This window comes from Podarcis raffonei, chromosome 16 (genome assembly GCF_027172205.1).
Source record: "Podarcis raffonei isolate rPodRaf1 chromosome 16, rPodRaf1.pri, whole genome shotgun sequence".
Classification (NCBI taxonomy): Eukaryota; Metazoa; Chordata; class Lepidosauria; order Squamata; family Lacertidae; genus Podarcis; species Podarcis raffonei.
Window position 1 is genome coordinate 18,879,861 of NC_070617.1, and position 16,313 is coordinate 18,896,173.

Below are 16,313 nucleotides of genomic sequence, written 5' to 3' on the forward strand. Positions count from 1 at the left end.
CCCCTTGTGGAATAACAACCAATCCCTCTTCACAGGGCACTGAGTATTGTAACAGAGAATTGGGAGGGGAATAGGGGAGTTCTTTAAAAGCAGAATGTTAGAAACTCGGCTGGAGTGTATGCCACAGGTCAAGAAAGGTTCCAATAGGGCTGTGTGGTTAAATATTTTGTCGGAGGAGGGGGCGAAGGGACCTCAGCCCCTAGGAGTTGGCTCCTATACCCTAAATGACAGCTGGTGTACTGACCCTGGATTTTATCCTGAGTGATGCCCAGGACCGGACACAATATGTATTGTCAAGCCAATTGGGAGCAGTGACAATAATACCATTGGCATCCATCTGTCTCGAGAAACAATGGAGTGTGCTTTTGGGGGTGAAGTCAAACTGCTGCTTTTAGCAGCCTTGAAGTGACGACAAGATCCCCACTCCCGGCCTCATGATGTGGTACAAAGGAAATCAGAGCACTACGTTCGGCACCAGCTTGCCAGAAGGGGGCGTACAAGGAGCCATCTGACCGTATTGGAGAATCTGAATTTGTGTAAGGTTTACTCCTTAGCCTTTTCTTCTCCTGAAGGTATTCCATAAGGCAGCAGAGGTTTAAGAGCAGAGTTTTCCTTCGCCTAGGTGGGCTACCTCCCCAGGTTGACAAGCCCCACCTGTCCCTCTTAACACTATTAAATATCCATGTAACTGTCCAGTTGCCAAGAAAATACAACACAGCCATGTTTGATTTCAAAAGAGGAAAGTTCCTCAAAATGAGGAAATTGGTTAAAAAAGGAAGTTGAAGGGCAGAGCCAAGAGGGTAAAATCACTATTAAATGCTTGAAAGTTGTTAAAAACGGAGGGGGTGAGTGTGCTAGCTACCCTACCCAAAAAAAAAATCACTGCCAAAGGCAAGTTAGAGAGTGACAATGTGGCCTTGTAGACTCCAATACACAAGGAGGCATGTTTTATAATCATGATTTTCAAGGGTTCTGAAATACACAGACACCCCACCTTGACTACAGGACCCCCACTCTTCAGAAGATCACCCTTCTACTTGTGGAGGTAGGTCAGAATGGGGGAGGTAGCACACTTGCCCCTTCCATGGCATGTTCTATATAGTAAAGGTAAAGGGACCCCTGACCATTAGGTCCAGTCGTGGCTGACTGGGGTTGTGGCGCTCATCTCGCTTTATTGGCCGAGGGAGCCGGCGTACAGCTTCCGGGTCGTGTGGCCAGCATGACTAAGCCGCTTCTGGCGAACCAGAGCAGCTTACGGAAACGCCGTTTACCTTCCCGCCGGAGCGGTACCTATTTATCTACTTGCACTTTGCCGTGCTTTTGAACTGCTAGGTTGGCAGGAGCAGGGACCAAGCAATGGGAGCTCACCCCATTGCGGGGATTCGAACCACCGACCTTCTGATCGGCAAGTCCTAGGCTCTGTGGTTTAACCCACAGCGCCACCTGCGCCCCTATGTTCTATATACTAATGCAAAATGCATGAAAAGTACTAATCTGTGAAGCAGCAGCAAAAATGGCCAGTGTGGTTTTGGACTGCATTAATAGAGCACCTCTTTTGTGTGTAGACTCTCCCAGGTTCAATCCCAGGCATCTCACAGGTAGGTCTGAAACTGTCAGCCGGCCAGTGTAGACAACAGAGAGAGATGGACCGTGGATCTTGACTCCTGCTTCCGATGTTCTTTAAGTGACAGGAAGCAAGAGTTCTGCTAGTCAGACCTCATCTAGAATACCGTGTCCAGTTTAAGACACCTGGGGATGCGAGGAAATTGATCCTGAGACTTCCCATATGCAAAGCTCTTTGACTATAGTGGGGAAAACTCTAGCTGGCAGCAGCTCTCGTGGTTTGTTTGTTTGTTTGTTTGTCTAGCGCTACCCGCAGAAGCCTGGGATTGAGCCGGAGACCTCCCTTCCCCCCGGCCCAAAAGGGTCCTTTTTGCTCTTCTTGCGTTCCTCTCTGGGCATAGAAGCGCACTCTCGCTGAGGATGGATGCCATGAGTTGTGCAAAGTTAGACGGCGCGCCCGGGAAGCCGAGCTGCGAGGGTTAAAGCAGCTGTGCGTCACGGGGAAAAGGAACCGGTTGCCGCGCCCTGGGCTGAGGCCAGCTCACCTGGGACAGGTGAGAAGAGGCTGCTGGCTCGCTTGCTGGGAGAGGGAAGGGCCGGGCCGTCGAGGATGGCGCTGTGTCCGGCCGTGCCGCCGTCGTGGCGCTACGGGTTGCTGCTGGGCGCCTACGGGCTCTTCCTGCTGGTGGGCGCCGCCGTCTTCGCGGGCCTGGAGGGGCCTCCCGAGCGAGCCCTCCTGGCCGCCCTGCACGACGCCCGCGCCCGCCTGCTGGCCGAGCACCGCGCGTGCCTGTCGGAGGAGAGGCTGGCCGGCCTCCTGGAGCGCCTCATCGACGCCGGCAACTACGGCGTCTCCGGCCTGGGCAACGTCTCCGGAGACGAGAACTGGGAGTTCACCTCGGCGCTCTTCTTCACCGCCAGCGTCCTCACCACCACAGGTAGGTCGTCGAGCTCAGCCCGGGGGGCATCCCTTTCCTTTTGGAGCGGCGCAGGCAGAAAACCAACCGGGAGAGACTCCAGCTGCCCTAGGCTGCCCAAGCACACAGCTCCCTGATCCAGCCTCAGGCTGTGAGCAGCAAGGATGGAGGAACCGTCCTGACCGCCCAGCTGTTGGGAGGGGAGCCACTGTGGTGCAGCTGTTACAGGGTCGGACTAGGACCTGAGAGACAAGGGTTCAAATCCCCACTTGGCCATGGAGCTCGCTGGGTGACCGTGGGCCAGTCACTGCCTCTCGGTCTGGTTGTTGTGGGCATTAAATGGAAAGGAGGAGAACCATGTACACCCCTTTGAGCTCCTTGGAGGAAAAGAAGGGACAAAAAGGCAAAATCATTGATGATGATGCTACAGGAGAGCCACCTGCCCCATGTCTGGCAGTGGCTGGCTAAAGTCCCCTGCAAACAAAAGACTTTTGCTCTCACCTGCTCCCTGATCCTTTGAGCTGGTGATGTTGGGGATTGAACCTGCAGCTTTCTGTATGCTATGCCAGGCACTCTGCTCATTGAGCTTCCTTCTGCATGGCAAGCTTTGCACAGAGAAACATCCCTTTCATTTATTTACCTAATGGTAATTTAAAGGCATGTTGGCCATTTATGAGGTATGTTGTTATAGTCTTGCAACACCTTACAATGTCATAGAAGCAAGCAAAAAAATTTTAAAAAAATAAAACACCCCAATCTAAACCAGAAGATGAAGTTAAGGTAATGCATCAGAAATCCCTGATAAACATTCGTGTAGAGGGGAATATATAGTTTATGCTAACCAAAAAGCCTGGCCACTAATAAAATATAACTTATTAAGGGATTAAGTTGTTGGTTAGGGTTAAATAGATTGAGCAATGCCAGCACTGGGCATTTACAGGTATTTTGCATAGTAATTGCTTTTATTTCAACAAATACTTCCTCCCAGAACTGAGCCACATGTGCATGTCCACCACATACATTGACTCAAGCCTTTATAAACAAAACAAAAGTATTATCAGTCATTTATATCTTGCCAGGACTTTGCAATCAGTGTAAACATAACGTGGGTATAAAAGGTGCCAGCATTAAAACTGAAGAGCAAATACAAATGCCAGTAAAAACCAAGACCATAAATAAAAACAGCTGCGTGGAGAAGGGTTTCCTCCACTGGATAGCTCAGCTGGCTAGAGCATAGTGTTGATAATGCCACAGTTGTGGGTTCGATTCCTGTATGGGACAGCAGCACGTTTCTGCATTGCAGGTGGTTGGACTAGATGATCCTCAGGGTCTCTTCCAACTCTACAATTCCAGACCCTCCAAGTGTCCCTATTTTCCAGGGACGTCCCTGATTTAGAGAAGCCATCCCGGTTTGATTTGATCCTGGAATGTCCCACTTGGAATGTTTAAAGTAAAGGTACCCCTGCCCGTACAGGCCAGTCTTGACAGACTCTAGGGTTGTGCGCTCATCTCACTCTATAGGCTGGGAGCCAGCGCTGTCCGCAGACACTTCCGGGTCACTTCCGGGCGAGCCAGCGCAGCACACGGAACGCCGTTTACCTTCCTGCTGGTAAGCGGTCCCTATTTATCTACTTGCACCCGGGGGTGCTTTCGAACTGCTAGGTTGGCAGGCGCTGGGACCAAACGATGGGAGCGCACCCCACCGCGGGGATTCGAACCGCCGACCATGCAATCGGCAAGTCCTAGGCGCTGAGGTTTTACCCACAGCGCCACCCGCGTCCCCTTGGAATGTCTACCGCAGACTAAACATAATGTCTTCCGCAGACTAAACATAACCAGCTCTATTCCACACAATAATTTGTTTCCGGATCCCCTCACTTGCCTGGCTGCCCTCCTCTGGACGTGCTCCAGTTTGTCAAGACCCTTCACAAAATGTGGTGCCCAGAACAGCACTCGCGATGCAGCCTGACCCAGCACAGAATAGGGTGCCACACTTATTTCTTGTGATCCTGCCTAACCATGTGTATCTAGGAACATGGCCTGATTCCAACTCTTAAAGGCAGTGCGCCATCAGGTCGCCATGGGCTAATAGTCATGAAAAGCCTTTATTATCCTAGAGGGCACATTAGATTCTCAGTGTCAGGATAACGCAGAACAATAGCACACTGCATTACTGTTCCACAAAACAAATTAGAATGGAGGTTGCTCTTTCCTGGCTAACACACACCCATTTCGTGTGTTTTTTTCAAACTGGGTACATCCATGGATGAGCTTTGTTCAGACATGTTATTCCGCCTTTCCAGAAAACATGAGCAAATACGTTCTTTGCAAATTATGAGCAGAGTTCCCAAAATGTTAACAGTCCATAGAAACGGTGGCCTGGGGTGGCACCTTAACCACGTGCAGAGGTCAGGGAAAAGCATTTTTCCTGTGCCATAATGCAAATTCTTCTGCAAGTGCTGATCCTTAGATAGCCAAAAACTGTATCACACTCCTACAGAAGGATGGCAATTGTGGTGCAAAGCAGCTGCAATGTCCCTGGTTGGGGAAGGCAACTTTATTCAAAAGAAAGAACTGGGTGCAGGAGATGATTGTCTTCAGAAAGTACGGCTGGCCATTGGTGCCTGCAATCTCCTGTGCTTTGGGCAGCACAGTTTGGTTTCATGGTGGCATCAGATGATTGACAGGTGGGCAGTCCCACCTCCCCTGCGAAAATGGTCCAAGAGGCTTGGAGGAAGTCAGGATCCAGCCCACCAACCAGCTCCAGCTCCCCATCCACAAAGTACAAAGAGGAAATGAGCTTTTGTATGGCAGTAGAGGCATTAAGATGTAAAGGATCAAATGCCTTATACCAGAGTTATTTATTTAGTTTGTCAAAAGTACTCACTGCAATCAGCTGAATGCAACCAGCCATGCTCTGGGCTCCCCAATCTCTCTCCCCTCCAACGAAAACTAATAAATGAATAGATGAAGAACCTATCCACGTGACACTGATGCAAAACCCCTGCAAGGATACTATGCAAAAGAAGGAAAAATCATTACCCCCCCTTCTTTCTCCCACCTCGCTCTCTCTCCACATGTTTTCTCTTCACAATGCCTATGACAGCAGTATCTTACACTAAACGTAACTGACCTGTAGATAGGATTCTATGAACTTAAAACAGAGACAATATATGTACCTTTGTTATCCATGAAAATATTTAAATAAAAATATTTTTAACAACAATATTATAGCTGATAAGTGAGCAAAATCCCTGAGCAGAAGCAGGGTAGCAGGGGGTTGCCAATTGCCCAAAGCCATTGCAAATGCAGAGAGGGGAGAAAGGGCAACATGCCCATTTGACCCAGTGTTGCCTACTCTGACTGGCAGCAGCTGTCCTGGCTGTCAGGTCCCAAGAAAGGCCTTTCCCCATCGCTGCCTCCCTGCTCCTTTGAACAAAGTCAAAACTCCTGCTTGCAAAATGGGACCGCTGTCACTTAAGTTATTGCCCTCCCGAATGACGCTAAACATCAGAAGAAGGTGGTGGTGTTTTGGGGTGACAAATGAATGGTGCTTGTTCCTGCGTATTTTATACCTGCAGCTGAGGATCAGCTGGGCAAAACCAAAAGCAGAAAAAGCCCTACCCTCGTATGACTACAGACGCAAAGATAATACAACCTGGATCAGTTGCCCTTTAACATACTTCAAAATAGTTCTGCACACACAATCAGAATGATTAATGTCTGAGAGGCGGCCTGCCCTGGATGGAATTGCTTTCTCCAGGAAGGAGTAAATCTGCAGTTTGGCGTCCTCCTGCACTGTCAATGGAGCCTCAACTGGACTTGGTGGCTAGAGTGCCTGTTTTCAGCTCTGGCCGCTTCACCAGAGGGACAGTCCCAGATTTACAGAAACCATCCTGGTTTTCTGATTTGATCCCGGAATGCCCCCCTTTTCCTTAGGACATCCCTATTTTCATTGGAGAAATGTCGGAGGGTTATGCGACTCCCGAGCCAAGGAAATAAGAATCTCTACAACCTTAAGAAGACATCTGAAGGCAGCCCTATATAGGGAAGTTTTTTAATGTTTAATTGTGTTTTTTATATATGTTGGAAACAGCCCAGAGTAGATGGGGCAACTCAGTCAGATGGCCGGGGTATAAACAATCAAATTATGATGATGATGATGGAATAGGACGTCCCTATTTTCATTGGAAAAATGTTGGAGGGTATGAAAGACAACTCGGAAACGTTAATTGGTCCAAAATACAGTGGCCAGATTACTGGCTGGTGTCCTCTTCAGATCTCAGATAGACCCTGATTCAAAACAGCTGCATTGGTTTCCAGGCCTCTTTCAAGGTGCTCACATCAGTGTTTTAACGCCCTAAACTCCTCAGCTCCCAAGTGATCCGCCTCCTTCCCTACAGATCCCTTTTGATTGATCTACTGCCCTCAGAAACTTGGTGGGGTGGCAGCCTGCCTTCTCTGGGGCAGCCCCTAAGTTGTGGAACTCTCTCGCCACAGAGATGCATCTGGTGACTTTGTTATCCAGCTTTCATTGAACACTGAAGAAGCACCTCTTCATCCTGACCTCTGGCCTCTTGACACTGTATATTTTAGGAGCCACCTTATTTTTTAATTTTTGTTTTTTTAACTGTTTTTAATATTGTTATAGGGTTGCTATATGTCTGGAATTTCCCGGACGTAGCCAGGATTTGGCTGTCGGAAACAGTGTCCAGGCGGAAATTGCATAACTGTCCGGGACTTCCCATGTCGGAAGTGTAGATTTTGTCTAATTTACTTAAAATAGCTTCATTTGTTGTTGTTGAGATTTTTCAAAAAAAATAAAAAAAGCTCAACAGTTTTGTGACTGTTTGAAATGCGGCAACCCTAATTGTGCATTATTGTGTTTTAATATTAATGTTGTTTTTTAATTGTTGTAACCTGCCCTGGGGCTCTAGAGTGACGGGCAGGTTATAAATTATTGTAAATAATAATAATAATAATTAATAATAATATTTTTTTAATGGCAGGAGATGCAAAATTGTCTCTAGCCTGTCAGCAAATTGCATAGAGAGACTGTTATTATGCCAGTTCATTCTTCCACAATAAAAAAGCTCAAAACACTGACATCCTGGAGTTAATCCAGATCACCCTATCTGGAAAATTCACCATACCGACACGCCTAGACTAGTGCTCAAATTACAGAGGAGGCTAGAGCGGCCCATCCCATTTTGCAGAAGACTTTTAGAAAGCTACAGGGAGGCAATGATTTTATTATAACCAGAAGAAGCACTTGGTGTGATGGTCTCTGGCATACCATGCATTTAAAACATCCTTATCCCCAGAGATGCAGTGGCCGGGGGGGGGGAGTCAGTGGTTGGGGAGGGTCAAAGGCACATTACTATTTCTGCAGCAGGGACCCTGCCATCACCCTAGAGCCACCAAAACAGTGCGAAAGGGGAGCCCTTTAGCCACTAAGAAGATGCACTCCCATTCATTGTGCTGACCTGGAGCCAATCAAAGTGAAAGGCGGAGAATCAGCCAGTGAGGATTGGCTCTTGGGTCACTCTGGAGAAGGCGCATAGGAAGAACATTGAGGTTGCCTTGTTCTGTGTGCTCCCAAGCTAAGCATTTAGGAATACTGAAAATGCAAGGGGCTTCTGTTTCAAGAGACTGGCGTGCAAATTCTGTTACGTACAACGAGGAAAACACAACGCGAGTCAGTCTGACATGGGCAGCTGCCCCCGCCCCCCAAAATCAATCAAATAAATGAAAGCACTTAAGTAAAAGTAGAAACTATAGAAAGATTTTGACACATTTTTCTGAGCACTTGGGTTCAGAAGAAACAACTTGTTGAGGCATTTCCTTCCAAATCTGCTAGGCAGAGGATGGTCACAGGTGTCCTGCCCGCCACCCAGAATCAATCCTGGCTGCACCCATGCACTTCGAAAGCAGATATTGGTGTGCTCCAAATCATTTCCACCAAACATAGCAGATCTAGCTGAAAGGCAACACCTGGAGCTCTATCCTCATTCTGTGAGACGTCGTCAGAATTCAAAGACACATTCCTACCAGGAAAAAAGCACCCAATGGAAGGTGCAAAGAAGTAGGCTATAGCCTAGCAGGTGGGTCTGGCCTGTGGGAAGGCAGGCCACATAGCGGAGACTCATGCAGCGGCGCCTGTTCCTCTCGCCCACAGGTTATGGACACACGGTTCCTCTCTCGGCTTTGGGCAAAATATTCTGCATCCTGTACTCGCTGCTGGGCATCCCCATGACCCTGTTATTCCTGGCCTGCCTGCTCCAGCACCTTCTGCCCCTCCTCAGCCACCGTCCCGTCCAGTACATCCAGACACGCTGGGGTTTCCCGCTGGCCCGCGTGGCCCTTGTCCACGCCATGGGGCTGGGGCTGGCCACCCTGGGGCTCTTCATCCTCATCCCTGCCATCTGCTTCTGGGCCCTGGAGGGCAGCTGGAACTTCCTGGAGTCGGTGTATTTCTGCTTCATCTCCCTCAGCACCATCGGCCTGGGCGACTACGTGCCGCGAGGGAGCTCACAGCCGCCTCTGCACGAGCTCTACGAGCTTAGCATCACTTGTAAGTCACTAGGCGGCGCTGCTGCACACTTATTAATTATTATTAATGCATAATTATAAGATCACTGTTATCTTCTTAGTTATGGAATCTTAGAAGGGGACATGGCTGTTCCACCATGAAGGGACCCTGCATTTCTGAATTTGCCATTGCACTACTGGTTGGGAATAAAGTGTTAAGGTTGAAGGTTTAGGCTTCAAGGAAAACTTCCTTCTAAGTCAGTCTCTCTCTCTCTCTCTGTCTCTCTCTCGTCAGGCATTTAAACTAGCCAGAAGCTGTTCAAATTCCCACTTAGCTAATGGGCTCGACCAAGCAGATGGGCTCAGATTTCCGCTTAGTCTGTAAAATGGGGACTATTGACCTTCTGCAGCGTTTGAAACAGAAGTGGAAACAACTTTCACAATGCACTTTTTGCAGTGGATGCGAGCTAGAACATTGTTGTTGTTGTTGTTGCTCCGCCCTTCATTCGTAAGAGTTCAATACTGTTCACTGAATCAAATGCAGGATAAAAATAAGTAAATAAGTAAAACAAAATAGCAAAACAATAACCTCCCCCTTCCCACAGACACATTTAAAAGGGTATAAAATATTAATCAGCCCAAGGCCTGGTTGAAGAGGAACGTTTTCGCCCGGTGCCTAAAATATATATAACGAAGGCGGCAGGTGAACCTAGATGCAATGTTGTCTCTGCCCCAAATGGCTTACAATCTGGATCAAGACCTCCATAGCAAACGTGGGGTTTGAGGTAGGGGAGACATGGGGAGGCTGGCCATGAGAGAAGCAGTCAAGAGGGTGGGTAGGTAGATGAGGCATGGGTGGGAAGTCAAAGGGAGAAATGAAAGGGGAGGCAAGGTACAAAATATTGTCAAATGGGGGAACTGAAACAATGAGGACTAGTAGCTTGTTTTCCGGTGGAAAGGGCCTATAAAGGGGGCATCATGATTAGGAAATGCTACGACCATGCCCAAGATCAGGTGGGGAGATTTTTTAAAAAATAATGCTGCCCCTCCCTCACTGACCTTTATTTTCACACACACACCAGGCTATCTACTTGTTGGATTATTGGCCATGCTTGTGACTCTTGAGACGGCCTATCAGCTACAGGAAGTCCGGGCTTTTGTGCGTTTCTTCGCTCCTGCCAGTGACCCACCCCAGGAGGACGACGACCGTCTGGAGATCTTGGCCAGAGACCAGCTTGCCTTGGCCACAGTGTCTGGTTCCACTTCCCAAGATGTGCCTATGGAAAGAGGTGCCACTTGACATCTCCTGGGGGGAGCCAACCCTCCCCCAGTCACCGGATGCTTTACTTTTCTTTATTTGCGTTCTTGCTATTTTATTGTATTTTATTATATTTGTATTATTGTTGTTGTTGCTAACTGCCCTGAGTGCCATTTGGCGGAAAGGCAGGGTGCAAATTTAACTGATGTAAAAATAAGAAACTGCACCCTTAGCTCCCCCTGCCCATGTCCAGCCTTCAGTTTGCACCCTAGAGAGGAAGATTACATGTGATAGAGAAGCATGCAGAGAGGAAGCAAAGGCTTTGCAGGGCATGGAGAAGCCATAAGTAGAAAGCCCATATTTTCTGTAGGGGAGAAAGGGAAAACAAAACAGCAAGAACTGAACCCTCTCCTCAAATGCAGCACTTTGTGATTCTGTGGGATGACTCCATTCAAGCATGGTTGAGCTATGTCCGATCGCTCTTCCAAAAAAGGTGAATCCAGGAAGCAGTGCAAATTTGACACCACCTCCTAGATTCACATAGAACTCTCCTTCCTTCTTTCTTGGTCCACATTCACAACGTAAGTAAAAAGCACCAACCACAATGCCACTTGGCTTCCACCAGAGAATTCTGGGAGCTGTAGTTTGTTAAGGGTGAAAAGCGGAGACCCCCATTCCCCTCACAGAGCTGCAATTCCCAGAGTGATTTATCAATCGACCCCTCTTCCCAGGAATGATAAGAATTGTAGTTCTGGGAGGGGAATACAGGCCTCCTAAACTCTCAGCATCTTTAACAAACTACAGCTCCCATGATTCTTTGGGGGAAGTCACAGCTTTTAAAGTGGTATCTTAGTGCTTGAAGTACTGCATTATATGGTATGAATGTGCCCCCCCCCCTCTCAGCACATTAGAACCTAAGAGATGCAGTAGCCATGAAAATCCCTCAACATGCATAGCTATTAGGCTGCACCACACATAGTAATTTTTAAAAGCTTCCATACATACAAGGAAGGAAAGCTGTGGTTTGGATGGGGAGGCCTTGTATGCTCCTCCCAGTCAATTTCGAGATGTTTCTCACTCTGGGTATGTTTAGCCTGGAAAAGAGGAGTCTGAGAGGAGATATGAGAGCCATCTTCAAATATCTCAAAGGCTGCCGCATGCAAGAGGGAACAAGCGTGTTTTCTCCTGCTCTGGAGGGTAGGACCCGATCCAATGGCTTCCAAGTTGCAAGAAAGGAGATTCTGACTAAACATCAGGAAGAACTTTCTGACAGTAGGAGCTGTTCTGACAGTGGAACGGTCTCCCGCGGGAGATAGTCGACTCTTCTTCCCTGGAGGTTTTTAAGCAGAGATTGGATGACCATCCGCCTGGGATGCTTTAGCTGAGATTCCTGCATTGCAGGGGGTTGGACTAGAGGACGCTGCCAACAATTCTGTGATGATGCTGTCCTTCCACTGTCAGAGGAAGGTGTGGTGTGGAGACTGCTGTTGTGCTCAGGCCCTGCTTGTGGGCTTCTCAGAGACAGAAGGCTGGCCAGTGGAAGAATAGAGTGCTAGGCTGGATGGGCCTTTAGTGTGATATTTTATGTCCACTACTTTCTGGAGGCCTGCATCACAGACAAGAATTTTCAAGGACCACACTCCCTTTGTGGCAGCGTTCCGGGGGCCACATGCCAGAGGTGGCGCAGGACCAGAAGCAAAAGCAAGCCAAGCAACAAATGCAAATTTTACCTTTGTACGTCAGGTGAGTTTCTACATTCACTCCTGTATCCACCAACCAGGAAAGCACAAGGTGTTAGCAGAGTTTGAGAGCATTTTCCTGTCTAGCAAAACACTAGGGTGAAAGCCACAGTTGAGAAGAGGATTTGTAGCCTGGGCAGATTCCAAAGGACCAAATGCAGAGGCCTCGAGGGCTGCATTTGGTTCCTCGGCTTCAGGTACCTGAACAAAACCGGTGCAGTTATGTTTATCTGGCTGTCAAAAGGGTAATTATTCTGGCTGCATGAGTAAGTCAAGGCACTTTATGTATCGTTGTCAGCAACACTGGTACTTAAAATATAAGAATATATTTTTCCTATTCTTTTTTTAAAAAAATATTTTTACCTCACCCTGAGGTCCTTTGGGAGGAAGGGTGGAAGAACTAAATAAATGAGTGGTGATTTTGGAAACCACCCAGAGAATGTTGGGTTTGGGGGCAGCACAGAAAGGCAGTGTGTGTGACTCTTTCAGAGGAGGGCAGTTCCCTTGCAGTAATCGGTGAGGGTCGCAATCCATTGGCAGAGGAGAAAGAGGGTTAGAGTAATGAGTTCTCACTTATTTATACAGCTTACACAGTCAATTAGAACAAAGATGAGATTAGACGAGTGGAAAAAAGCTGACTGATTGTAACAAGCCAGGAGCGAAAACTGGAGGTGGTACAGCCCACTTCCTAGAAGTCTTTGCTCCTGCCTAGTCAAGGGACAAGGGCTGTTTCCCAACCCAGTGCCTGCATGATGCCAGTAATAAACGCCCCCTGCCATCTCTATTGCCCCTTGTCCTCTTTTCCATATTCTCTACCCCATTTTCTCTGATTCCTGCTTATTTATGTACCTAGTAAAGGTAAAGGGAGCCCTGACCATTAGGTCCAGTCGTGGGTGACTCTGGGGTTGCGGCGCTCATCTCGCTTTATTGGCTGAGGGAGCCGGCATTTGTCCACAGACAGCTTCCGGGTCATGTGGCCAGCATGACTAAGCCGCTTCTGGCAAACCAGTGTAGTGCACGGAAACGCCGTTTACCTTCCCGGTGGAGCGGTATCTATTTATTTACTTGTACTTTGACGTGCTTTCGAACTGCTAGGTTGGCAGGAGCAGGGACTGAGCAACAGGAGCTCCAACTGTTGCGGGGATTCAAACCGCCAACCTTCTGATCAGCAAGTCCTAGTCTCTGTGGTTTAACCCACAGTGCCACCCGCGTCCCCATTTATGTACCTAATTCCCTTTATATCCAGTCTTTCCTCCAAGGAGCTCAAGGTTGTGCACATGGTTCCTATCTCCCTGCCCACCAAACATTTTTCTTCATCCTTTTGACAACTCTGTGAGGTAGATCACACTAACAGGGAATGCCAACCTTTTTAGTCCAGTGGGCACATTTGGAGTAAGTTAAGGGCCCCCTCTGTTTGCTTCTCCTCCCCCTCCCCCTACAGAGTAGGTGCATATAAACAAACTTAACTTTCCCCAAAGGATCTGTGTTAAAGGTGTATCCAGTAATCTGAGCCCTGAAAAACATGCCAAAGTTCAGAAGGAAGTGGGAAGGAAGTGGGCCAAAGTTCAGAAGGAAATGGGAAAGAGCCCCACTTCCTCCTTCAGCAATAGGTACTTTTTGAGGGAGAACAAGGTAACCAGCCTCACGACCTCATGTCCAAGGGGGCACTAAGTAGCAGGTGGCATGCTCAGAGGCTTTGTGAGCACCACAGGAGGACCTCAAAAGTGTCGCATATTTTGGTGACCCCCTGGGCTAAAAGGTGCTGAATGGCTCAGGGTTACAGAGTAAGCTCCACAACCGACTAGGGATTTGAATCATAGTTCCTCAGACCTTTGTGCAACACCGCCATACCTTTAGGCCTTTGTTCTGATAAGCCCTAGGCCTTCCTGCTTACTTTGTTCTAACAGCATACAGCATTTCCTGTTCTTTTGATACCCCTGCCAAGCTCTCAGTTGCCACACGGAAGGGGACTGTTCACCAACGTTCTATAGCTATACCTCACAGCAAGTGTTCAAAGACTTTCTGTGACAGGAGGACAACTCAGCCAATGGCCACAAAGCAGCAGGCGATTTCCAGTTATGTATCGCGAACACACCACAAACTACCTTCCTCACGCACCTTGTGTCTTTTGATGTATTTATTTCAAACTCTGGTACAAATTTAGTGCAAATAACCAGGGAGGGACTGGGCTGAGGGGGAGGTGCAAAACTGGGGGGGGGGCAGAGGGAAGTTGGCCACCGTCACATCTGGCTTTAGGAATATTCAAGGCACTTTGTGGCTTTTGTACCATCGACCAACAACAAACATTGATCATTAAAAAATAATAATAATAGAGCCAAATAAACTTCGTAAAAACGGCAGAGGTGGGGAGGAGGCACCCGTTTTCAAACCCAAAAGAGCAGCTCACATGCATGTGCACGCACACAAAAATCACACACACACACACAAAAATAAATATCGTTCCTAAAATTTGGAGAGTATGAATTTGAAAAGCTGATTTCGTCCCTCTCCAGGTAAACCAGGGTACATGGGCACTGCCCTTTAAAAGTGGCATCTTCTCTGGGGAGGGCATGGACATAGGGTAAGAGAAAGAAAGAAGAGTTTGGACGATCTCCCTTGCCCCAGTAGGGGAAAACAAACACACACACACACACACACACACACAACCCTCTTTGGCATGAGCAGTCAAGCAGCTGCGGCCCCCCCCCAGAGGACTGTGGGCAATGACGTGCTCCAGCAAGGCTGTGGCATGGCAGGCGAGGCCCTCCCAATGGCTAGTGGGGGCTTAGGGCTGGGGTTGCCTTTGGAGTGGCAGAAGTGCTCTCGTGTGCTGTGCCTCCTGCCATCCCATGTATGGGGGAGTGCGGGGAGAAGAGGCAAGTTGCACCAGCCCATCTCAGCTGACACGGCACTTCTCCTTGCGGCTGAGCTTGTGGCGTCTCTGCTGTAGTCCCCGTTCCAACCGGGCATCCTCTTCCAGAGCTCTAAAGTGGTGTTGGAGGGGGGCAGGCGGAAATGGGGAAGAACAACAACAGAAAAGCAGCATTAGTGGGTAGAAAGTAGAGCCACGTCACCGACAACAACTGGTTGAGTCCCCCCACGCTCCATAACTACCTATTAAGAGCCCTGCTGGCCAATGGCCCATGTAGTCTAGCATCCTGTTCTCACAGTGGCCAATCAGATGCCCCAAATGGGAAACCGACAGGCAGGACCTCAGTGCAACAGCGACTCTCCCCACCTGTAGTTTCCAGCATTCACTGAACACAGTGAACGCTCATTTCTGAGCAAATGCGATGCAGAGAGGATCACACTTTTTAATAGTTGCGCCACGTCCATTTAGCAGCAAACTGCCATCCTTCTGAACATTAGCCTTCCTCAACTGCCAACCATCACCTTAAAATACATGTTTCCCTAGGGAGGCAAGTGTTTTGTTTTGTTTTGTTTTGTTTTGTTTTTAGAAAGGGAGCAAGAACTTGAAGTTTCAAGAGGGGTGGAATTACGTTTGTCCTTCACTCACTAACAACATTTATCCCCTCCAACCTGCTTCGAAGAAAACCAAAACCAAAAAGAGAATTGGTTCCATGAAATCCATGGAAAAATCAAGGTTCCAGTCCTTACTAGTTTGTAAAACCCTCTCATCCGCCACCCTGATTTTTTAAAACAAATTATTTTAGATGTTCCATTCAGAAACAAACTCTGGTCTCCAATGTTTACATTTGATGGGAACATCAGTGTTTACTGGTGGGGCGGGGCAGGGTAGGGCACAGGCTGATACAATAGCCAACCTACTTCAATGAAACGCGTCTCTCTAAAAGCTGGCATGATATCCAGGTACCTCATCACCCCTATTATCTTACTATTCTCATTTCTATACTTTAAAATATGCTCAGTATTTTAAGAATACTGTATATTAACTCTTCTTGTCAATACAAGTTTCTCTCTGCAGCTACATGGCAAGGACAATAGAGAAAATTTAGTGTTACATATTGAGCCTCAAGGACAAGGAGCCAAATGAAATGGGATTTGTGTGTGTGTGTGTGTGTGTGTGTGTGTGTGTGTGTCTGCATGTGTTTGCACAGTATTCCCATTTATAAAGATCTCCTCCCCATGTGTCAACACTGTCACCCCCCCCCACAACCCTTTCCCCAAATCCTGACCAAAGGGTTAATATCTAAAAAGGAAAAATTCCAACGCTCATGCATTCCTGGATCAGGAAATGTGGTTACAAAGGGGAAAGGTACTCTGCACATGTGCAGAGGCACTGGTGCTTTTGCTGTTGCTTGAGTGCTCAGAAAGACCTGGTCC

General features: G+C 48.0%; 3 protein-coding genes across 7 annotated transcripts in view; 1 reads left to right on the forward strand and 2 right to left on the reverse strand.

The window, feature by feature from the left end:
• The window catches only part of PCNX3 (pecanex 3), a 139,465-nt gene that overhangs the window by 93,774 nt on the left and 29,378 nt on the right, over positions 1-16,313 (reverse strand). The gene's annotated exons all lie outside the window — the stretch shown is intronic.
• Positions 1,583-12,472, forward strand: KCNK7 (potassium two pore domain channel subfamily K member 7). The gene is made up of 3 exons (XM_053369647.1): positions 1,583-2,501; positions 8,659-9,054; positions 10,094-12,472. The coding sequence occupies exons 1-3, from the start codon at positions 2,174-2,176 to the stop codon at positions 10,309-10,311; spliced, it is 942 nt and encodes a 313-aa protein (XP_053225622.1). The 5' UTR covers positions 1,583-2,173; the 3' UTR covers positions 10,312-12,472.
• The window catches only part of EHBP1L1 (EH domain binding protein 1 like 1), a 41,817-nt gene continuing 39,631 nt past the window's right edge, over positions 14,128-16,313 (reverse strand). For all 5 annotated transcript variants that reach the window (XM_053369641.1, XM_053369645.1, XM_053369640.1 and 2 more), the window contains one exon: positions 14,128-14,992. In XM_053369641.1, the coding sequence (XP_053225616.1) occupies positions 14,905-14,992 (88 nt within the window). In that variant the 3' untranslated portion in view covers positions 14,128-14,904. The remainder of the gene's footprint in view (positions 14,993-16,313) is intronic.

Bases quoted from the DNA above. Each gene is read 5' to 3' on its own strand.
- KCNK7 (XM_053369647.1), top strand. From the start codon at position 2,174: ATGGCGCTGTGTCCGGCCGTGCCGCCGTCGTGGCGCTACGGGTTGCTG. The intron at 2,502-8,658 runs GTAGGTCGTCGA...TCTCGCCCACAG, and splicing joins CAGCGTCCTCACCACCACAG to GTTATGGACACACGGTTCCT. The intron at 9,055-10,093 runs GTAAGTCACTAG...CACACACACCAG, and splicing joins CTACGAGCTTAGCATCACTT to GCTATCTACTTGTTGGATTA.